Source organism: Squalius cephalus, assembly GCF_949319135.1.
Source record: "Squalius cephalus genome assembly, chromosome: 25".
Lineage (NCBI taxonomy): Eukaryota > Metazoa > Chordata > Actinopteri > Cypriniformes > Leuciscidae > Squalius > Squalius cephalus.
Window position 1 is genome coordinate 8,026,345 of NC_137146.1, and position 25,003 is coordinate 8,051,347.

Consider the following 25,003-nt stretch of genomic DNA (forward strand, 5'->3'; position numbering starts at 1 on the left):
ATGGAATTGCTTGCATGTTCTCTCTCTCTCTCTCTCTCTCTCTCTCTCTCTCTCTCTCTCTCTCTCTCTCTCTCATTCCCAGGCTACTCCATGGATTTTTTTTTACCGGCTTTCGTGGGGGACGCGCAAGAGTGCGACCAGGGGAGGCTTTGGAAAACTGATGGGTGGATCCCTAGCCAACTTTCAAGCCCCGTGATTTGCTAATCGGGGTATTTTTCCCTTGTCATTTTCCTGTAATCCAGGGTCTGGGTCCAGCCCTCTTGACGGTGAGGCGATCGAGCGCTCAGCGTCTCATTTTGATTAAAGCCCGATTCCCTTCAGTCTGAAGGCTGGGCGCATGGAAAGGAGGATCTAAGGGGGCCCGGCGAAACAAAATACCCTTCACATATGGCTGTTTAGAGCAGATCGGGCACATTTTGGGATTGTAGAAGGGAGATCATTTTCAAATAAGCAGAGGTCGCCCCGGGTTTTGTACACATTTGTGGGCGCCCCAACCATGGAGAGGCCAAGGTGGTCCCCAATGTGGAAAACGAAAAGGTGGCTTTTGGATTCCACTGTTTTCAAATTCATCACAGTTTCCCTCGTCCTGGTTCTGCAGGCTCCAAATGTCAGAGCAGGTAAGGAAAGATAGACTTCCAAACTTTTGATGAAGTTATAGGGACTGTCAGATAGGAGATGCGCATTTGCGCCCGCGGATTTTAACGCGTTTAATTTAGACAGGTGATCGTAGATCTGCATCCCATATGTGTGTGTGTGTGTGTGTGTGTGTGTGTTCTACAAGATAGAATAGGCTATCAGTGCATATGAAATCAAAAGACATTGTAATCATGAAATGAAGAAGACTGTATTCTTTGGAATTCGTTAAAATAAAGCCATCAGTTCCCCAAATGATTTCACAAGCGTTTAATACAATTAATAATGCAATTTCATGACACATGAGGTTCATAATGCTTAACTTATCTACAATATGTGCATTGCATGATTGGATCGTGATCACAATGTTAAACACGGAAAGGGTCTGAGTCTGTAATTTCAAATAGTAGTGAAAGTAGGCTATGTAACTACCTACAAGTAGACTTTTGCGCATGACTTTGTTTGTTCTGCCCTTTCAATTTGCATATACCCAACGTTTTGCGATTTTATTATATATTTATATGTTATAGTACACTCAATGAGAGGGTGAAGAGGAGGAATGTGTCAAGAAAGTGTCACGGAGAAACAGTTTAGGATTTACTTTGGGGCAAAAAAAGCTCTTTGTTTGAACCTGTGGTCCGTTAGGTGTGTGTGGACACGGTTAGCATGGTGGAATTCCTCAGGGTTTTACATCCATGCCTTACATTTAAGAAAATAAAATGGAAAAGTATCTTCTTGAATGGTGTGATTGTGGTTATGAAGTTGTGTGCCAAATTAAGTGCATTCAAAGAGAGGCGAATTAAAAGGAGATTATCTGTAATTGATATCAGGCTACTAATTTATGCTCTTAAGACTTCATTGTGAACAAGTGTTCTGGCCGCATTGACATGATTTTTGTGTGTGTGTGTGTGTGTGTGTGTGTTATGAGCTATCTCACAATCTTTGACTATGATAAGAATTTGATTTATAGTAACTGAGACCTGGGAGGTCCAATTTACAATGGGCGTGACTGATAATAAGAACTGCATCAAGTAATTTTTCTCTTTTCAGTTACAGAAATATGGAAATGTAAATAATGCACTTGTAATTTATATATGGTGTAAATGTAACAAATAAAATCTTTCCCTTTTGAAAGTTTTTTTTTGTTTATTTTTATTTTTTAGTCTTGTCCGCTTTACACTGTTCATTAGAGATTGCTGCGAGGTAATGAACTAGCGTTGAGCCCACAGTGGGCTATAGCCAAAATCACCCTTTCCCCATTCACCCCTAGCTCCAACGAAGCCCAAGTGGTGGCTTTCGCAACATTGTGACTCCCATGTCTCTCTAGGTCCACAAGATGAGTTTCCCAGTGGGAATGTTTCTCTACTAAGTGCCTTCCCGTTATTTGATGACTGTCCTCTCTGTCCATCCCTATTATTTTGGAGGCTTCAAAGGGCCCAGAGCCACCCAGGGGCCCCAGTCTGGCCTTATGATAGGTCTCACTCACCCTTACAGGAACAAAGTTCCTTGCAAAATTAAATTAGGCATTTATTTTGTTTGAAAATGACAAAGACAATGGATTGTTGTTGTTCTCTTATTTGCCACATTTATTAAGGCTGCTTAAAAATAACCTTAATCAAATTTTTTTTTTTTGCCTATCAAAATTGATAATAGATCTTATAATGTATTAATCCAATTGGACTTCTGAAGCAATGCATTATATCCTTTGCGGTTTGTGGCTTGTGAAGGCATTTCTACCGGGTGCCCTCTTGAGCTGGCAGTGTACTGACATGTTTTCTCAGCCCCTGGGGCTGAGGAACATCAGATGTGCATTCCTTCAAACAATGCACACATTTCAGAAATCTTTCCGTACTCTTATGGTAGATGGTGCTGACTAGGTATCAAGACCATTTGGGCTATCATTTGACCATTCACGAGTCATGCTTTTGCGAGTTAACTCTATGCATGTTTGTTGTGGTTCAGTCCATTTTTGAAGTAAATGTTACATTTTGATGTTACATATTTGCATGCGGTTCTCTCTGTTGCATCTTAAATGTACACTCTCAAAAATAAATGTTCCTAAAGGGGGTTTTCGCAACGATGCCATAGAAGAAACATTTGGGGTTTCCCAAAGAACGTTTCAGTGCACGGTTCTTCATTTTTATGTAAAGAACTTTATAATCTAAAAAACATTCTTCCACTATAAAGTGCAATGGAAAGGTTCCACGGAAGTTAAAGATTCTGCATGAAACCACAAATGCCAATTAAGAACCTTTTTTTAAAGAGATGTTCAGACAAAATAAACAATCCGTCATCATTTGCTCACCCTCAGGTCGTTCCAAACTTGTATGACTTTCTTCATTTCACAAAGGAGATATTTATGTTGTAGACAAAACACATACTGTACCTGTTCCCCATCTGTTTCACACTAGACCGAATGTGTTTGGAATGACATTAGAGAGAGTAAATGATGACACATTTTTAGCTGAACTGTCCCTGGAATATTAGGTGAACTGAACAGTGTTCTTGAGAAGCAGATGGCTGAAAGGCTTTATTGTTCTTTGATGTTTCTCTACAGTCGTGAGGGAAAAGAATTTTAGCAAAAAATTTCGTCAATGAGGTTGCCTCACGGAGAGCCTGTGGCATAATGCTTTCTTGTTCAAGCGGCACGCATGTGTCAAAGAGGGGAGAGCGAGGGGAGAAGGGGGAGATAGAGGATGAAAAAGGGAGAGAGAGAGAGATTCTGACTGAATTCATTATAAGAGTCTCAAGGAGCAGCAGGTAAAAAGGTCTTCCGTTAATATCATCCCAAAAGACGAAATTCTAAAAACGTTTCTGAATGTATTACATTGCATTCCCTTGACCAAATGAGAGCTCATCCATTGGAACATATGTTATTTTAGCACTACATTTGTGTCTTCCTGTTACCATAAAAGTGAATTTCATAATTAAATAATTTATGCAAATGACAAAAGAAGCCCCTCCCACTTTGTGGTGTCCCTTGGAATAGTAATAATGGCAGGTTTATGATCTTGATGTGCAACTCTCTCTCAGTTAGTACCTCCCTCCACATTCACACTCGATGTCTAATCAACCTTCTTTCCCACACACACAAGCCTGCCTAATGCAAAGAATGAATGAAAGTGAAACAGATCAGCGTGTGTGTTTGCACAGCAGCCTGGTTAAAATCGCACCCGGTCATCAGCTGCGCTCTCCGAAAGGCAGCACATTCTCAGTTGGTATTCTGAAGTATTTAGGAGTATTGACATTTTTCTTTGTCACTTGAATGACAAAAGGTCAGAGTCGAGCGACAGCACCACATCTGGATTATATGAGGCCTGAGGTTATGGAGAACGTCTCAAGAAGATCCCTCATTGTATTAGATGAATTTGAGCTTTTCCTTTTGTCTAGCTTGTATGTTCAGCATAAAGCTCGGTCTAAGTCTCTCAGATCGTGAGGGAGCATTCCACTCAACACAAAAAAACGGCAGAAGAATGGTGTGTCACCTTTTGCTTTTCAGACTTTTAAATGGGGTGGTAAATGTTTTCTCAGCACTGGGAATGCCTCAGCGTCTTTATTATAGCGGTTTAGACCTCCCAGTCCATCCTTTTGTGATGTAGTATGCCTTTATTGTTGGCGGTTTGAGCGTTCAGTTTTATGTGGTAGATGCCAAAAATTCACTCAAGTCCCAGAAGACACATATGGGACTGTTGGTAGATTCTAAAAAACACCCAGATGCCAAACATGTGCCCCTTCATGAAGACATCCTTCTCAATGGTGCTTTAAGGTTTTGAGTTCTTCCTCTCAGTGAAGTTTCAGGGTGATCCAGGGTAAACAGTGTTTATCTTTCATCTCGCTTCGTAAACCATAATGAAACCGTTGGTTCAAGTTTACTTAACCCAGCTGTAGCTGAAGTGTCTCCCAAAGAGTCGAAGGTGATATCGGGAATTTCACAAGGGTCAAATCTCATAGGAATGAAGACTAATGATTTGAGTTTTGATCATATATATAGCCAAGTAAAACAGACCGAATTTCAGACATTGGCCTCTTTTTTGTGGTTGTGTGGTTTTGTTGCAGTCACTCTGGTCATCATTAGGTTAGTTTAGTTCATTTGGCTGTGCAGCTTTCATTAAACTTACTGTCCACACACACGTATATAATCTGTTATATGACTAACCAATTATACAGTAAATATTATAGATACAAAAGTATTAAAATACAGTAGCTGTTTTATATGATTTGATCCTAGATTTGCACTTGATATTATAAAATAATTACAGTATACATATTTTAAAAATGGAATAAAATTGTGTAAATAAATAAATAATATGTAGATTATCCTAAATAAGTCTTCAAAAGCTGTTCTGTTGAAGTTTAAGTTAAAAACACATTTCTAATTTTTAGTTGCAAATTTTATATTGGAGGTTTCCTACAATAGATTTACATGCGTCAAAAAATTATCCTAATATACATTGCACATCACCGATCCAGAGGCTTCCTCAGCGCTTTTATACACAGTAACGATGGTGTTGGTTTTTCTGTATTTTTCCATCTTTTTGACATGTCGACAACACAAACCAACCAATTCCAGGCCTCAGCTACAGCTACAGTGTTTGAGGACGGGTCAAAGTAGACGTCGTTCGCTGTCAGCCAATGAAGACCATTATGTGGCATTATGCAAATGTGTTACATTGTTATGTACGTATATAACAGAAAGTGAGCCTGGAATTTCGAACGACTCGTTTCGGCAGTTCAGAATCTATTCTTTCTTTTAGGAGACAATAGCATTATCAAAGTCGTGGACTTTGATCTTTAAAACTTTGCAGACCTTTTACATTCACAAACAGCTATATTATACACTGCATGAAAGGTAATATTTTAAAAAGCATAATAAAAAAGCATTATTAAAAAACTTTTATCTGCTTAACTATGAATATTTCTAATGCATTCTCCTTCTTTATTCATTTATTTATTCATCTTTTTTGTGTATCTTCTCAACCCCATGCAGCAGAACCTGTGGATGTCCTTAAAGTATTAGATTTTCCCACTGTCCCAGAAGGAGTACAGAAAACTTCAGGATTTTGCACAAACAGAAGAGCATCACAGCCAGACACGGCCTACAAAATAGGCAAGAATGCCCAGATCAGTGCCCCAACCAAGCAGCTTTTCCCAGGTAAGCCGAACCCCATGAACATGTCTCCATATCCTGCCTACGTTTAGCTGCGTTTAAATGTGCCCTTTGTTGCGGTTGCCAAGGCTTTTGACATGAGATGCCATCTCTGATTGTGCAGGGCCATGTTTCACTCAGACGCTTGTATTGTTAAGCGGCAGGAGAACTTGGCTAAAATCTCTTGACCACAGCATGGCTCATCTGCTTAGTTGCATAAGAAATGAACAGAAACGTTTAAAGAGATAGATACAATGTCATTACACATGGCTTTCTTTCTCCCATGAAACAAAACAAAAAAGAAGATTTTTTGCAGAATGTCCAAGCTGCTCTTTTAACCAGGCAATCCCCCCCATACAACTTGTATTCAGTACTACATTCCAAATCCTCTGAATTTAAACGATAAGTTTGAGATGCATTATGTAATTGGAATGTGATCATAATTTTGCAGATGTTTCTTTATAATGTAAAAACAGATGCATGTTTATTGCCGGTTATTATTTCTTCAGCCCAGTTAATTCCATATATCTGATGTTTATTATCAAGGCTCTCGCATTTCCCCTTTTAAGTAGATATAAAGGATTACATCTGTGTTTAAAATGTCAAATCTTCTTCCAATGCTTTTCTCATTTATGGCCTTTTTTGTTAAACAATGTAAATGCACTAATATAACATTATAAAAGAATTAAAGCATGAATAAAACTGCTTCATGAAAGCCAGAACATAGACAGATTTAATTCAAAACAGTTAAATAATAAATCCCGTTTAAATTTGACAAATATATAGATATTTTAGTAAATGTCTTTTTTTATATTTAAAATGTTAATTAAATGTCACAATAAAATAAAATAAAAACACATGCAACTTTTAATCGCTAGCCAATCTGTTTACAGTATAATTTAGCCAGATTCATTTGAAATTAATAAATCAATTGATTCCTTTATTTTATTTTTAACTGGCACTCCTATTAGTCCTCCATAATGGCTGCAAATTCAACAAAGCAATTAGCTGGTTGGATGGACCTCAAAAACTCAATGAACTCTTCAGTGAACTTGTTTCCTGTTTGTGCTGTTTTCTAGATGGAGTTTTCCCTGAAGACTTTTCCATCCTAACCACCATCAAGCCCAAAGCTGGGATCCAGTCCTTCCTTTTGTCCATCTACGACGAGAAAGGCGTCCAACAACTAGGCGTCGAGGTGGGCCGCTCACCTGTCTTCCTGTACGAGGATCAGACAGGCAAGCCTGCCCCGGAGGATTACCCCCTGTTCCGCTCTCTCAACCTGGCTGATGGAAAGTAAGTCACAGACCACAAAGCCGAATGTACAGGGGCTTTTTTTAGACCTGTTTAGATCCATCCTCAAAGAGAAAGACCGAGACTGACTCCAGACAGGGTCAGACGGAGGTCAGTCATCAGCCTGTACCAGCATGAAGTCATTTGTTACCAGCCTAGACTTTACACTGTAGTCCTGATCCATTACATATATATATATGAAGACATTTCTGGGACCGTTTTAGAGTCTTTTCGGTTGACAAGCAGACAAATCAGAATTACAGGTGACTATTGAGGCGTTAGTTATGTGTGATTTCTTCTGCGAGGCAAGCCAGAGGAGATCTCGCTGTGACTCTGGATTGATGAAGTGAAGCGGACAGGGCTGCAGGTGATCTGACCTCCAGGGTTCTGTTGTTTTAGAAAGATGGAAAGTCTGATCCATTGGGGCTGAAGCTTGATCTTAATTAACCTTCTTGGTTACATCATCAGGAAGCTCTTACCAACATGAACAGGCGTTTTTGGAAGCTTGTTCCTGCCTCAAAGTAAAACATAAAAAAGGTTATTGTGAGATAAAATTTGAAATAAGACAAAAGCTCATTTTGAGGTATAATAGTTGCAGTTGCAAGAAACAAAGTCACAATTAAGAGATAAAAGGTTACATTGTGAGATATAGTCACAGTTGCGAGAAATAGTCACAGTTATGAGATAAAAATTCGCATTGTGAGATATAAATTAATAGTTGTGACAAATAATCACATTTACGAGATAAAGTCACATTGTGAGATTTTGTATAAAGTCACATGTGCAAGAAATAGACATAATTTCACGATTAAAAAATTCACATTTAGAGATAAATTCAGTTTTGAGAAATAGTCACTATTATGAGATATAAAGGCCAATTCACACCACACATACAAACACCATCAAATAAGTTGGACGTAGGATTTAGTATTTTGTGAAAAATAACTGTCATGTTCACACTTCCCCAACAGACACCAACAAACGCAATGCCAATTGGCCTTAAAATTCACAATAAACACAATTAAGGGAAAAATTCACATTGTGAGATATAAATTCATAGTTGACAAATAATCACAATTATGACTCACATTATGAGATACTGTATAGTCACATGTGCAAGAAACTGTCATAATTACGATAAAAAGTGTCATTGTGATATAAATTCACAGTTTCGAGAAATAGTCATAATTATGAGATAAAAAATCACATTGTGAGATGTCACATTTATGAGAACTAAAGTCACAATTACAAGATATAAAGTCACATTTACAAGAAATAAAGTCGCAATTTTTTGTAATCTGAGGTCAAAACATGCATCCTTAGATGTTATTATTATTAATGTTTTGCAATGATTATTTTTGCCTAGAAACCCTTTGAGTCTTATTTTGACACCCCCAAGTGCTAAAATGAATTGACAGAACAATGTAACTCAATGGATGTGCTTTGTCTTATTAAGTGTAAGAGGCTTTATTGTAGGTATCAGTTCAATGGGGTGTTTTGCTGCAAAAACAACACTATTTCTGTGAAGGATTAAAGCGCTTATGTTTCTGATAGGGATTTTGGGTTAAATGTACCGTGATTGTGCTAATTCTGTCATTCTTATTCCCTTGTGCTGGAAGAATTATAGTTGCAAGTGACTTTATAAAAATAATTTGTACAGCTAAACAGATTAGCATTACCATTTTAATATAAATTTCATCTGCTTTTGTGGTTTATATTTCTTAGAAACATAAAAATAATTGCTTTTTAGAACGTCATAATGATGGAAATTGTATCTTGAGTAAAGAATCTGATATGCATTTATGAGAAATGTGTAAAATGTGTTGCTCTACCATACAGTACTATAATCGGATAATGCAACAATGTGTTGCTTACATAATTTATGCATATGGTACATGGAAAGATAAATTACACCAGTGTACGTCCTTAGGGAAAATGGGTTATTTTTTATCTAAAAAATGTGTGACTTTAAATCATTGCATCTGGCAAGTCCAGGAATTAACTAAAGTTTTAGAATATTCATAGGATGTTTTTAATACCTTAAGGCATGAAGTACGAGACTGTGGTTTTACACCGTCACTCATCTATCAATCATTCGATAAATCTCTAAGTCTTAACCATGTAAATTGCCTCTTTTTATTCCGTTAACAGGTACTTTATCCAAAACATTGGTTTCTAGCCACAGTAAAGCTAGTTCAAGTTTGCCAAGTACTTTAAAGACACGAGCCAGAATAAAGGTTTTTCTTTCTAATGAAGTGGATTATGGGAAATTGATCACCCTCGAGGGTGCTATTGATACGCCTTTGAAATCTCGCTGTGGCTTCTTACCGCAAGCCCGTCCAACAGTTTCCCTCCCCAGCTCAATGTTTTGACTCTACAGTTCAGTTTCTCTGCTGTACCTTCCTGACACACACTTTCTACAATGTTCACAGTGTCTGTCATGCTGGATAACTCACAGGAGGGGATTTGGTCTAGGGTTTAATGAGTTTAATCCAGTGTTAAACAAGGCCAAAGTTTGAAGGCTGGAATGTGGTCCACTCAGGAATGTTATATCTCAAGAATGGAGGCGAATTGTCTAAGGTTTTAAAGTAAGACACGTCTCACGTGTGGCGGCCTTTAACCATTTGCTGGGTTTGTAATCGCCTACTCTTCTTGTTCCTCACAGGTGGCATCGTGTAGGCATCAGTGTTGAGAAGAAGACTGTGACCATCGTTGTCGACTGTAAGAAGAAGCTAACCAAGCCCTTGGGCAGGAGTGACCGTGCCATTATTGACACCAATGGTGTAACTGTTTTTGGCACCAGGATCCTGGATGAGGAAACCTTTGAGGTAAAGCTGTTTTCAGTGCAATAAAGCACGGATATCACTCTGAAGCCCTAACTTTGTGAGATGCTTGATCAAGTATATATTGATACGTATTTGAGGTGTTTAACATTATGAAAACAACATCTGTTCATTTGAGAACAGGAGAGTAAGCCAGAGTTGGAATTAATAGTCCATGCAGCTCCGGGGGGTTTCGCAAGCTCTGTTCAGCCCATTTAATGACAAATAAAACTAGCATGGGGTATAAATAAACTAGCCTGTAAATAAAAAAAGGTTCTTCTGAAAAGTTTTGGATTGAGAGTAAAATCTGGCTTTTCCTTTTGTCCATCTTTTGGATTGCAAAGCCTTGTATCCGTCACATCTAAAATATTTCACCTTCAAAAACCCACTGCAGCTTAATTTCATCACAATCAATTAAATAATACATGTTTTTCACTAAATATGTGTTAAATCTGCATACAACAACAGCTCAGGTTTTAAACTCTATCACACCAACAAGTTAAGCAGGAATATGTACATTTTGCTATATTCATTCATGCTTAATGTGGTGGCTGCCTATTGGTACCTTTGCTGAAGGTTCAAGATTGAAATGTTCAGGTATGAAATTTGCAAATAACTATTTGGCCTGTAACATTTTTCCTCAACGTGTTTTGTTCTAGATGAATGGCAACGCTTTGCAATTTTGGGGTTTCTGAGGGTTAAACAACTGCCTAGTTGCATAGTTAAGGACTATAAAAGGAGAGTTTCTTTGCAAATGTCACAAAAGTGAAGTTTGTGGCATTTTATGTAGGCCTATGCTTTGTGTTTTCCACAAGCTAACAGCTATTTGCATTAGCATCCCATTCATTGTTTTGTCTTTTATAGTTCCATGAGAAAGATCAGTGTTTACATCTCTATGGCAACCTGTCAGCATATATTTATGTAACTTTGTGGTAACATTGTTCTCTTTATCCTAATGCGGTACTTAATTGCACCTTAAGCAACTAAACTTCGGTTGTTTTAAAGACTATGAAAGTAAATGTAGCCCTTATTTCTCCACATATTAAAGACGCAATACTCAGATTTGACCAGTATTAGAGATCGGTTCCATAATGGCAAAGGTGAATATTTGTCCCTCTGGACTCTGGCTTACTCAGGATAACACAGACAGACCTTGTGTCACTGTTTACCTTTAAGCGGTCGGGTTTTCCCCTCGCTTCCTGTTATGAAGGCTTCTTTCACCTTGTAATTAAAGCTACTCAAAGCCAGAGGAGCCTCTTCATGGAAGAATTGCTCACTGCCTCAGCTGAGGCCTTCATTCGACATGGCTAATGTTGTGAATTTTCTTAAATAAAATTATAGTATCTGCACCATCGCACAATGCATTATAAAGATTAACCCGATTATATTCGTTTGGTGGTTTAAGCTATTAAAAAGTGTTTTTTGCCGAATTACTTCACACTGTACAATTTTTTGTGTGTGTGTGTGATTCAGACCATAGAGATTTCTGGAGGGGTGGCATATGCATGCATTAATTAGCAGACATGACAAGTTACAGGTTTAAAGGAAAGTCAGTAGCCCTGCCATCACCTCGATTAGAGCGGAAAACGCTAATTAATGCTAGTTATTAAAATATTTTCACAGTCATGTCTGCATGTGATACATTATGGCATATATAGATGTGCTCAGAAACTTGTTTCTGCACTTTTTATTCATGCATCTCACATATAAAGTTTGACTGGCAAACTTGTGTCTTTTAGGTATCTTGTTTCACAGTGTTATGTGTGTGTTTGTTCTCTTGCGTTCTTTTAAAAGTCACAATTGAGGCAGTGTGGAATGTGCAGGGTCAGAATGAGTTAAAGCTGTAAATAATGACATACAATGGGCCGATTGACAGGTGATATTAAAATGCAATTCTTCTTGTTAAAAAGGAGGGCTAGCTGAGGCCTTGTATGTATGTTTGCCTGTGTAACTGAGAACTTGCTTACTGGGGGATGGGAATTATTTCTTATTAGCCCATATTGTTGTTAAAATTGCTTTAATTGAAGTATTTTTAATTGGGAATTCTTGTTGTTAGTGTGTGGTGACATTATATATTTGCTTGACCCTTACCCTTGAGGTTTTGCACTATTGTGAATCTTGTTTATGTTACCGTAATTCCTCAAGCATTGTTTCAAAACCTATTTTATGAGAAGATGATGTTGACTGTCAGGTGTTCCACAAATCTATGATGGCTGTGATCATATATGTCAAACTTTAATACTCAGTATTTGATATTTATCTATGACTAGCAGGGGAAAAACAAGATATCATGATCAAAATTAAGAATTCATTCACAGACCGTATTAATTCATGTGCAAGGCTCAGTATATGTGCAACTTCTTTTTAATTATTATTGTGTATATTTTTGCAATATAATATTTAAACTTATTGGGCTTTTGTCCATAAAAGTAGTCAAATGTTTAGAGGGTTGTGATAAAGGTCATTTGGAAGTGGTCTCATACAGTTTACCTGACAGTTTAGAGAGTTTCATCCTAGATATAATCTTAATTTTTTACCTCTTGCAGCATATATAGAAAAGCTATGAGAGGTATGCCCAGTATTTAGATTTGGTGTGTCATCTGGGATTTGTATGGATGGAAACACAGAGTTCTCTGTGTGAGAGCATGAACACCATGACTGTTCCCACTGTATGGCTACTTCTGAAGTGTATTTTGGGAAATATGGGGGAAATACCTGGTCAGACCCGTAGGAACAACATCCCTAGCCCTGGATGAATCGACACTTTGTAGGGCCTGTAGAGAAGCCTTTGATTTTTTGCAGATTCTACATGAGCGTACAATGCAGGATAGTGGTCCAAAAACAGATATAAGTTAAAATATAGAGTTTATTTTTTTTACTGCACTTAGTTCCACAAGTCTAATATCTGTCTCATATTGAATAAGAACCTTTCTTTAAACTACCAGGGTTATTATTGTTAATTAAAACTAAAACCAATAAAAAAACACCTTTGTTACTTGAAATAAAGTAAATGTTAACTGAAATAAAATAAAATGCTAAAAAAAAAGGCTTTTTTTAATTTCAGCTTGTTGCCAAGGTATAATTTCTTCTTTTCAATTAGTTTCCAGTTAGATGATCAATGTTTATATGGTAAAAAAGAAAAGGAAAAAAAAAAGCTTAAACTAAATCTGTTCTTCTAATAAAGTGATCTTGTCTTTTCAGATGACTAGGATTAAAACGCTCAATTTCATATTACAATCTCTTTATAAATGTTTTGAAGCGTCAGATTTTTGGTTGAATAGACTTTCAATGGAGGGACAGAAATCTCTCAGGTTTGATAAAAAATATCTTCATTTGTGTTCCGAAGAGTAATGAAAATCTTATGGATTTGGAACGGCATAAGAGTGAGTAATTGAAGAAAGAAAACTATCCCTTTAATAATAAATAAATGAATAAATAAATATGACAAAAACACACAGCTAAATTATTAATGAATATTTAACTAAAATTAAGATTAACACAAATCTCTTGGATTTGGAATGTAATTGACGGAGTATTGATGACAGAATTTTAATTTTTGGGTGAACTACACTGTAAAAAAATATTGTTGGTTTAACTTAAAAAAGTAAGTAACCTGTTTGCCTTAAAATAAGGTCATTGAAATAAAATAAAAAAATTGAGTTAATAAAAAAGAGATTAGTTTTATCAACAGAAACCGAAAATATTATGTTATCTGAACCACATAAATTATCTAAGTTGATTTGACAAAAGAAAAAATGTGATAAATACAGTGTTTTTTTTTTACAGTGTATGCCTAAATATGACAAAACACACAGCCAAATTAATAAAACTAACTCAAATTAAAGTGAAAATATAAAAATGAAAATTATTAGTAAAGGATATTTCCTGAGTGAATTGTTGCATTGATCATTGACATTTGAATGACAGTTCAGAAACCTATCCACACTTTTTCATGAATGGCCAGGTTGTTCTCTTAATTACTATTGTCTGTGAGGTGAGGAAATAGCGTTGACCGCAGCTAATAGCGTTGGGTGTGTTGCCAGGCCGCTGAGTTCACGGCTCTAGGCTTGCATACATCAAAGTTCACTGCTCCTTTTGTTTCCGATTTGGTGTTCGCCACCATTGGCTCCCTCTAGTTCTGTAATTAGAGCAGTTAAGCACAATTAAATGACTGAGGAAAATTGACCAAATTCTCTCATGTTGTAAAGCTGAGGCATTATGGCACTTAATGAAAGGTTTCCTACTGTGCTATGTTGCTATTTGAACAGTTTACTGTATACTCATGCTGGGGGTCTGCATCTTAAATAGTTTTTCACACACTGGGCCTTACAGACAAACAAGCTTTTTAGTACAAAGCTGAGATGTTTACGAATGACTCATGGGTCATTAGTGGAAAGCTGTTGAGTGATGCTATTGGTTCATGTTATTTCTGCTTAGATTTTCCCTTAAGATTTTACCTAGGTTACATCGTTCTATGGATTGCACTTTATATTGTATGTGACAATAGAGAGAAAGCTGCTGTAAAATGTTTTACAGTTACCAAACAAACATCTTTTACGATATACATTGCAAGCCAGCATTAAAGTCGGCATGAAATGGAAGTTGCGATAGTCTTTTCTTTCCTATTGTGACCTATATCACAGTGAAATTGTTTCTCGAACAAGAAAAAATTGAATTGATTGATGTTTGTGGTATAATAAATACTGCAATATTCCATAAAAAAAACAAGAATTGTCCATTTTGATTTCATGGTGACTTTAACATAAACCACTGGGTGGGCTTGATGTTTCTATAGTTTGCTTAAGTTTGTTTGAACTGATTCAGTGCTAGTCTTAGACCAGGCTTTCATGCATATCTTATTCAGAATAAGCTCTGCAGGGTCCAGGGAGTTGTTAAGGTGCATGGGTTTCAAATGAGGTAATACGTGTCACTTTTATTCAGCCGTTGGCTTGATCTCCCTGTTTTCCCCTCCATCTTGGCACCAGGCTCTAATGCCAAGCCTGGCTTTTGGGGCCAATCCTGGCTTTCATGGTCTGGTAAATGTACTGTATGCTACTGGGCCAACAGGTGATTAATGCAAATACTGCTTGGATTTACTTGACTACAGATTAGTAGTGTGATTTGACTATTGATATTGATTGTTTTTTTAATGAATTATACAACGATTCGTCCACGTTCTACTTCTCTCGTGAACTGTCATGAGTTCGGATCTAGGGTGATTTTCAAGATTTTCACTGAAAAATACTAGTAAAACTAAAGGTAGGATAGGCAATTTTCAGAGAGGCTAGCAATAGCGAGTTAGCTTTGAAAGAATAATATCCGACTCTCTCTTCTCCAAAGCCACGCCTCCTTCAAAACATAAACTTGTGCAGCAGGGAGCAAACAAAAACATCATGAGGGACTGCGTTAAAGTACCTCATGTCTCAAAGCACATAACATTACAATAATAATGAATATAAACAGCTTAAATAGCACTGACCTGTACCAACTGACTGCTGCAGATTCATTTCGGCATTGATTGTGTTGCTAAAACGCATAAATTAGAGTCACGAAGCGCTCCGAGAATATAACATCATGGGTTTCCATCTTTTCCAAATCACAAAAGTTATGGTGTAAACGCAGCATAAGCTTGTTGTTTTGGTTCAGAGGAACTGTAAAAGGTGGCTGCTCTTTCGGTTACGGTGTTCAATGATTGACGTTTGTCTAACTCTGCATAGCATGAAACGCGCTGATGACGTGTGATGTCTGCGCAAGCAGATGCAAATTTAAGTGAGGAATGGAAATACACAGGTTGACAGGCTTGTAGGACATTCGGTCCGAATGCAATGATTGGACGAACATTTTATGGTCCTACGCCTTACGATATACATATAAATACATTTAGACCACTTAACGTAGTGATTGCCATCACGATGTCAAGAGACTTTCAACCTGCTTAACAAAAAAAAAAAAATCTGGAACAAATAACCTACCCTGCCTTTAAATTTCAATCTGTTCTTCACACAAAGCCACCAGATGACTTCATAAGTTGTTAATTTCAACCACTTGTTAATTGGAAGCTTTAAAACCCCTTTTCTCATTCACTTTCATTATTTTAAATGATTGTGTTGGATGTTATTCAAAAATTCACATTTTGTATCCTTCTGAAGAAAGTAAGTCATGTGATGGTGGATTTATAAGTGCAGATAAACTATTCCCTTAGTGTCTTATTTGCGTTAATTAAATAATAATATTAAGAGCTGGTATTTTGTTCAAATAAGGAGGTCAAACACACCTCTATTTTTACTATGGGCACACCTGAGCATTTTGCTGTTTATACAGTTGAGTTTACAGAGAGCGGTATAAAAATACACAGACACACATGCCCCTAACAAGTCCAAGCCTGCTGTTTTTCTTTTTTTTTTTCAGTGGTTGCCTTGCTGCTAAATCGCACAGTCTCTCTCTCTCTCTCTCTCTTTGTGACAGTGCCAAGGAGAGACCTCAGGTTCGAACACATCCCCCAGATCTACTTGTGGAGTACTCACTGTAGAAGTCATGTGTGTTCCTCAACAGACCCTGGTCATACTGAACCAATCTAAAGCCAGCAGCTGAACTGAATGATCTGAATCAGTTACAGCCTATGAGAGACATGTGGCCTTAAAATGGACAAAAATAATCACTTAAATCCAAACCTCATACAGTAAATGATGTTTTTAATCAGTAGGTTGTTGATCATAATGCAGGATGAATGTATGCTATTGTTTCTGACCAGAATAGGGCAAGAAACAGATTTCACTCATTTGGAAGAAAGACGATGTTCGGATTCTTTATAAATGTGTGTTTAATGTGTTGAACAGAAGGTTTTATGAACTGTTGTCTAACCATTGTTGGAGGTCGCATTTTATATGAGAGGAAACTTCCTGTCTGGGTTTCCGTTACCAGGTGTTTCGTGGTGAAACACGTTTTATTTACCTGCTTATAAAACAGCAATTTCCTGAACCATCTGACCGCATTCCTCATTGTGAAAGTGGTTGATGATTTGTTATTGTTGCCTTGACATTCCATCATTCCCTGCATTTCCTGCTATCCAAAAGTGGTATTTTTGTTCTGTTTTGACCAACCACAACCTTCAAAAATAAAGGTGGGATTTTTTACAATGATGCCATAGAAGAACCATTTTTGGTTCCCCAAAGAACCTTTCAGAGAACAGTTCTTAAAAGAACCAATTTTTCTTAGTGTGGAAAACATACCTTTTATAAAGAACCTTTTAGTCTAAAGAACCTTTATAGCTTCCCACTATAACGAACCTTGTGTGGAATGGAAAGGTTCCACCAATGTTAAAGGTTCTTCAAGGAACCATAGATGCCAATGCCAACCATTTCAACCACGATTCCATCAGTATTACGTATAACAATAGAGGTATTTTTGGTAAATGAGCACATGTATCTCATGTATCTTTCTGTCATTTGTTCCCTCAGGGTGATATCCAACAACTGCTGATTGTGTCCGACCCTAAAGCAGCTTACGATTACTGTGAACACTACAGCCCAGACTGTGACGTCCCCCACAAGGACACACTGCAAGCACAAGAGCCCGGGGAGGAGGTTAGTATAGACCATAAGCCTTCCAGAAGGCCAAACGTTTCTGGAAGTCTGACACGTCGTTGATACTTTTGACACTACCGCTCAAACGATTGAACACACAGACTTAGACTTTGTCGTTGTTTTCCACATGTTAGAATTAGAGGGAAGTCATCAAAATTATGAAATAACATTGAAGAACAGGAAGTGACCAAAAAAGTTAATTAAAATCATACTTCGACACATTATTATTCTTATTCTTATAAAGTATGGCAAACTACAAATTTCATATTTTCTTTTTTTAAACATGTCATAGTGAGGAATGATCATTATGGCAGGAATTTTTCTCTCATGCCACAAAGATAATAGATCAAATACATTTTAGATATATATATTTTACACTACCGTTCAAAAAATATTAATCATACCTAAATTGATAAAAAATTCCAGTAAAAGCAGTAATGAAATATTTTTACAATTTAAAATAGCTGTTTTCTATTACAGTATATTTTAAAATGTAATTTATTCCTGTGATGGCAAAGCTGGATTTTCAGCAGTTTTCAGTGTCACACGATCCTTCAGAAATCATTCTAATACGCTTAAGAAACGTTTCTTATTATTATCAATGCTGCTTAATTTTTTTGTTGAGGATTCTTTGTTAAAAAGAAATATCCGAAACAGCGCTTTTTTTTTTAATTGCATTTTTTTGTTGTCACTTTTGATCAATTTGACATGTCTTCGCTAAAATAAGGTTTTAATTTCTTTAAAAAAAAAATTGGACAGTAGTGTATATATTATAAAAACATATCACAGGTCAAAGGTCAGCCTCACCTTGACACTTCTGACCTCTGTGATGGCTCCTGTAAGCACAGACACCATATGTCATTTTAACCCATTATATCCTGCTGAAACAGGGAGAGGGTCGTTTCCTGAATGTGAGAAATCAATAACCCTGAGATGCTCTGCTCATAAATCATCCTGGGCCAGGCTGAATGGGGTCCAATCAATGCTGAGTGATCACCAGCCGTGGAAGAGGGCCTGATCATCAGCGCAGTGTTTTATGAGCTCTTATGCTGTATGAGAATTAACATATACTTATGTTTGATGGATGAAGCCCTGGAGAGCCCGACTCAGTGGTTTTATTGGCTTTTCTGCTCCTTTAACAGCCGTTATTTGTGTTGAAGAAGCAGAAACAGAGAAACTGCTACACAAACATAAGCAAAATATTTATTAAACCATCCATTCATTAATTAAAAATGTGTCATAATTGATGAATGCATATAGAAATTCCCTTTTATTATAGCCAAATCTAACATTTTTCATTAACATTAAACTTAATATTCTAAACGTAACACTTAACATTTATTTAATGACAATTATAAAGTCTAGAAATTCATTTAAAACTTTGTACCAGACACAGGAAGTTTTATAGCTATTAGGACTTTTGAAATCAGAGATGACTCTTTCTATAGGTCTGAACCTTTAATCTGCCTTTGCTTTAGAAGGCAGATGGGATTTTACACTCATATAAAGATGAGAAAGAATAAAAAAGGGGGTTCACTGTGAAAACAACCAACATGTGGCTGTTCATCTTCTGCTTCAGACATGCAGGGCCTTTTTATAGGCTTTTAAACACCCACCTGTAAATCAGAATAAGTGCATCACATGTTATACATTAAAGTAATTAATGCAGTATGTTCATATATATACTGAACTCTCACACAATCCAGTAACACAAACGCAGTAGTTTTGCTTTCTTTTTAGGATTCTGAGATTGTTTTGATCATGACTTACATGTAGCACTCTAACGTGGCTTATTTTCATTGGACGCATTAGCAAACATGAAAATATGCTGTAACAGGATTGCTGTTTCTAATTCATCTGTACTGTATAAAACCAGATATACAGTATACCTAACCATCAAGTATGTAATGCACCCAAGGGTAGATTGCATTCTAAATAAATGTTGTATGCTTTGCTAACCTCTCTCTCATCCTCTCCCTGTGTGCAGTACACAACTGGTGTTGAATATGGGGATTTTTTTGATTATTATGAGGGAGCGACCCCCACAGCGACAGATGAATATTCTGAGCCGCAGGTAAATAATGCAGGAAATGTGTGATGTGTTTATGTCAATCATGAGGTAGCCACACCCCCTTTCATTGTCCTATTTACAGTATATTACATAGGCACAAGTATGTGGTGTGGGCTGACCGGTGTATGGGTCTGTCAAGTTGTTCCACAGTGGTTTCTTGGTGGCGTCCTGTGATGCTGACAAGTCATCGAGCAGTTTGGTACACCCTGTACTACTGGAAATGTTTGTTTAAGGAGATTATATGGCTGTATGCTAGACTTTTACTCTTTTTTTAACTGTAGTGATTTACACTACAGTTCAAACGTTTGTGGTCGGTAAGATGCTTTAATGTTTTTGAAAGAAGTCTCTTATGCTCACCAAGGCTACATTTATTCAATCAACAATACAGTAAAAACAGTAATATTGTGAAATATTGGTATAATTTAAAATAACTCCTTTCTATTTTAATATATTTTAAATTGTAATTTATGTATGTGATGGAAAAGCTGGAAAAGAAGTCTTCAGTATCACATGATCCATCAGAAATCATTAAAATATGCTTTTTTGTGCTCAAGAAACACAAATAAACAGATTTCTATGAAAATCACAGAATTGTTTTTGTAACAGTATCACTCTACTGTCACTTTTTAGCAATCTAACGTGTAACATTACTTATAATTATCAATATTATTAAACATTTTTGATACATTTTTACTTTCAGGATTCTTTGATGAATTCAAAGTTCAAAAGAACAGCATTTATTTGAAATATATAAAGCATGTAAAAGCCACTTTTGATCAATGTAATACACCCTTGCAGAATAAAAGTATTATTTTCTTTCAAAAACAATACACTGTAAAAAAAATTGTAACCCTCCCAAATCAAACATTTTAAGTGACCGATAACATCTAAATTTTTCAATTGGCGAAAGTGAAATTCTGTAAATTTCAATTGGCCCAAGTGAAAATCTGTAAATTTAATTTTATAATTTACAGAATTTCACTTGGGCCAATTGAAAAATTTAGATGTTATCGGTCACTTGAAATTTTTGATTTGGGAGGGTTAGAAATTTTTTTACAGTGTAATAATCTTACTGACCCCGAACTTTTGAATTGTAGTGTATCCCAAGTTATCTTGAAGCTATCCAAGTAAGCCACATTTGAAGAATAATAACTGGATCTTATTTACCTTCTAACATGGATGCCTTGATGTGTTGTGTCTTCTTCCCTTCACCGTAACCTTTTTCCAGAGAGTGAAACGTAGTGTCTCCGTGAAAACGAAGAGGACGAGAAAGTCCCCTAAGTCTTTTTCCAAACCCTATAAGTACCAGGAGCAAAAACAGGCTAAAAAGTTAGCCCCTAAGAAGAAGAGAGATGGATACCTACCAAGAAGCGTCATTCTAGGGGTAACAGTACAAGTGTAGTTCGTGTCAGAACCCATCAAGATCTCTCTTTCAGTGAGGGAAATCTCTGATGATAGTCTGAGCGTGCCGTCCGCTACTTTTCCCTAGATGCCGTCCTTGCGGATCCAGCCTGTAACGCTTGTGGAACTGCTTGAACTGTGTTAATTCCTCCTTTCTTATCTTCTTCCTCTTTTTTTCTCACTTTGAAACTGCTATAGCTTAACAATGTAGATGGGGAGTACTATACAGACAGTGAACTTGACTACGGAACAGTAGATGCTTCCAAAACTCGGTCTCCTGTCGCAACCACTGGACCAAACCAGGTAATCATTCGATTATATACTTTGACAGTAGGGGTGAGGGTCTCTAAAATGTGGGACAGAAAGAGGAATATTCCAGGCACACGTCTTATAAGGAAGTATTTGATTGAAATGACAAACAATTCGTGGCAATTGTTTTGTGTTTTTTGACTCCGGAACTGTCACTGCAAGGGAACTGTTTTATCCAACAACATAAAAGCTGATATTCACCATGAAACCGCCAAGTTCTAAATTTAGCCAATCCACTTCCTGTCATGTCTGAAACTTTGGACATGTCTAGAATATCAAGTATGTTTCTCAGTGGATTGACTTTTAGTTGGTTTTCAGCTTTCTGTTGTGGATGTCAGTGATGTTTAAGGCTGGATTCAAGAAAAAACAGCAATCAACCATCCTATCTAAATCTAATGCAGTGATATCTATGTTTGACTTAGAATTGATTGCTAAAATATTGACAGGTTGCCAATTTTCTAGCCCTGAATATCATTGAGAAGATGGCACATCCCATTCAAAACAGTTCCCTTAGTAAGTGACCCAAAGAGGGCTGATGTTGTTGAAGCGTCCACATGCTAATATGTGGACCTCTGATGAAGTAACAAAACATCATAGCATTAGTCCCTGTTGTAGTCTGGTTGGATAGTTCTGGCACTAGTTAGCAGAACTATATTCAACAGAATCCAGCTCTTTCACAGCCATTTAGATGTACGTATATACAGATGTTTATCTTTGATATTGCATATCTTATAATAAGCGTGAGTGTGTTTTTCTCAAATAAAAAGCAGTAAGAAATTGTCCCATGTGCTAAGTACATTTTTAGGACAAAAAAAATACCTGTTGTAATCAAATGCAGATTTCAGAGACATGCTTTTAGTTGATAAGTTCATTTAAATATGATCTTTTCCTGCATTTGATCACACAATTAACATTCATAAACACTGCAGTGTGATTTATTTCTGTCTTCTTTTTTCACCTCTAAACATAATTCCATTTTACCATTATGTTTATTGTGGACAAAAGACAGGAATATCCTAAAGTCTGTCATAGACTTGTATGTGTGATTATTAAATTAGTAAATATCATAATGTTTTTTATATAATTAACACTTCGTCTGTCTCTCGGCTAATAACACACAAAAATGCCCCCAAAATTTAAACATGCACGTTACTGATTATCCCTGTCCATTACTGTAACCTATGCAATTTGTCATTTACACATCCACAAATAATTTGTGCCATAAATTCTCATCAATTGATCAAAATCCTTTTATACAATCCAAATCATCCCAAATATTTCCATTGAACGGGACAAAGAATGTAACCCCAGCTAACAGGGAATATTCTCCAAACTTTAGCTTCATAATGTTAATAGAATGTTTATTTAAAGTTATCTGGTCATTAATAATGTTCTCAAAACGCTAACACAAAAACATTATTTATTCGTCGTTCATGGAACTTCATGAAATCTTTTAGTTGGACGTTCGTCTAACATTTTATAAATGTTACTACTTGTTAAAGAATGTTCAAAGAACATTTAAAAGTAACAATCCCATAATGTTTGGAAATGATCAAATGGAATGTTCCATTAACATTTGCATAACCAAGAAACATTTTTTTTAAAACATTTTGAACGTTCAGAGAACATTAACTTGAACGTTCTTAAAAACATATTTCTTTTAGCTGGGACCTTGTTGCTGCCAAACATTGATGTGATATTCTTAGTAAATATCTCTCATGCAATTCATTTTGCTTTTGCTTTGCACACAGTAGTAGATTAGATACAGTAGTATTTGCTTTAACTGCTTAAACTAACATCCATCTTCCCTCGAACTCCCTTCCCCTCGACCCGGCCGCATTGCTTGGGTATAATAAGGCTGTGGAAGAGGAAGTTTTCGGTGACTATGTCACTGAGACGTCCCAGGCTGGTCTGGATGCGACCGCTGTCCCGGAGGCCGTGCTGCCCAGCGGCACCGTCGACCCCGTCGGAGTGGACGAGTATGACTTTAAGGAGTATGATCTTAAGGAATATGATGTGACTGGGCTTGACAAAAATCAGTATGAGTACGGGGCGTATGATGAGTTTGGCAATGCGGCTCCGAACCCTACGTCCACTTATGAGGACAGTTTTGGGCCAGGGGTCGCCGCCGAAACCGACATCGCTGAAACAGAAGTGACGTCGGACGTAAGTATTCCCCGCCCCCAAAATGAGGGTGTCGTCCTGCAATCGGGAGTGTTGGATGTGGGAATCTAGCATGCATTGTTGGCTTTGTAGTGCACCATTTTGCATGGGGTCCATTCATTTTTCTGTTCAGTGCGTTTGTTCATACTAATTTCTGTCCACTGGATGTTATTAGCACACAGACCACTGCACTTTTTCCTCACTTGTCTGTATTAGTTTCGTATTATAGATCACATTGATTCACAGATCACTTACATTCACACTCTCATACCTGAGACCCATGGAGCTGCTGTAGATTACACTCCCTGACTGTCAGCACCTCATCTCCCATATTGCCCCAGGACACAACAATTACCCCATACCACAGACCCAGCTGTCTGCTCAGACACACCCTTCTCCTAAAGAAGCTTATTCTTCCCCTCCGTCAAACACTCCATTACCTGTATCTTATCTATCGTTCTATCTATCTATCGTTCTATCATTATATCGTTCTATCATTATATGGTTCTATCTGTCATATGTAACCTCTCTTGTATGTTTGCAGTTGGGTAGAGGTGCTGATCTGGGTCAGAAAGGAGAGAAGGGAGAGCCTGCAGTAATTGAGCCAGTGAGTGAGCGGGAAATTCTGGAATTTTTTTTTCAATCGCTTTGGTATATTTTTCAAAATAAATACAAATGTATTTATCCAGTATTGCTGTAGCTGCTGTTGTTTAGGGTTGTGATGTTCCTCCATGTTCAAAAATGGTAGTGAATGTGCTGGGCAAACTCCATATATAGATATGATTCCAAACTTGATTGGTTGATTGGCAAGATTGGGATTCCTATTACAGTGGTAGGCCATTTGCCAATTTAGCAGACATTACAAACATTCCTTGTCAGATATTTATGGAATATACATGCATGTCTGACAGATTTTGATAACTGAATGGTTCATTTTGCATGTGATGGAAAAAAAGCTGTGAAGACCTTTGACAGTTTCGCTGAGAATCAACTCATCAGTTTTGAGCAAGCCATGTGCATTTAGTTATTTTTCAAATTGTAGACAATTGTGCATTACTCTTTTGCTCACATCTTCCAAAACACATGCGATTTACTTCAATCAATAAGAAATTCAAATCTGATGTGAACAAGAAACTAAATGTTCAGAGATCTGAACTTACTGAGAGACAAAAATCTAATTCGAGAAATGAGCCAAAGTTAATGGATATTCATTTATTAATTTGATGTTGCAATCAGTTTTTGATTGTAATTCTGATTTTGTTGTCTGATTCATAGGGCATGCTGATTGAGGGACCTTCTGGACCACCTGGGCCTGCTGTAAGTTACTTGCATTTTTACCTGCATCAGTTATAATATGAAATATTCAACCGATGTGTTCTAGCGAGTTTTATGAACAACAACATGATCTAAATTATTTTGGTAATTGGGTTATCATTGTGATCAGATCTGTCTGTGTTTATTTCTGTTTTCTTTTTGTCTTTAGGGTCTTCCAGGCCCTCCAGGTTTACAAGGCCCCCCTGGTTCGGCCGGAGATTCTGGTGACAGGGTAAGAATTTGTTCCAGTTTCCGAATCCAGGCTATGTTT

General features: G+C 37.0%; 1 protein-coding gene across 1 annotated transcript in view; it reads left to right on the forward strand.

Moving 5' to 3' along the window:
• The first annotated feature begins 298 nt into the window (after positions 1 to 298).
• The window catches only part of col11a1a (collagen, type XI, alpha 1a), a 71,081-nt gene continuing 46,376 nt past the window's right edge, over positions 299 to 25,003 (forward strand). Inside the window, exons 1-11 of the mRNA XM_079863264.1 lie at positions 299 to 617; positions 5,621 to 5,785; positions 6,859 to 7,072; positions 9,735 to 9,897; positions 17,349 to 17,474; positions 19,462 to 19,548; positions 21,145 to 21,249; positions 23,113 to 23,421; positions 23,963 to 24,025; positions 24,694 to 24,735; positions 24,902 to 24,964. Of these exons, the coding sequence (XP_079719390.1) occupies positions 497 to 617; positions 5,621 to 5,785; positions 6,859 to 7,072; positions 9,735 to 9,897; positions 17,349 to 17,474; positions 19,462 to 19,548; positions 21,145 to 21,249; positions 23,113 to 23,421; positions 23,963 to 24,025; positions 24,694 to 24,735; positions 24,902 to 24,964 (1,458 nt within the window). The 5' untranslated portion in view covers positions 299 to 496. The remainder of the gene's footprint in view (positions 618 to 5,620; positions 5,786 to 6,858; positions 7,073 to 9,734; positions 9,898 to 17,348; positions 17,475 to 19,461; positions 19,549 to 21,144; positions 21,250 to 23,112; positions 23,422 to 23,962; positions 24,026 to 24,693; positions 24,736 to 24,901; positions 24,965 to 25,003) is intronic.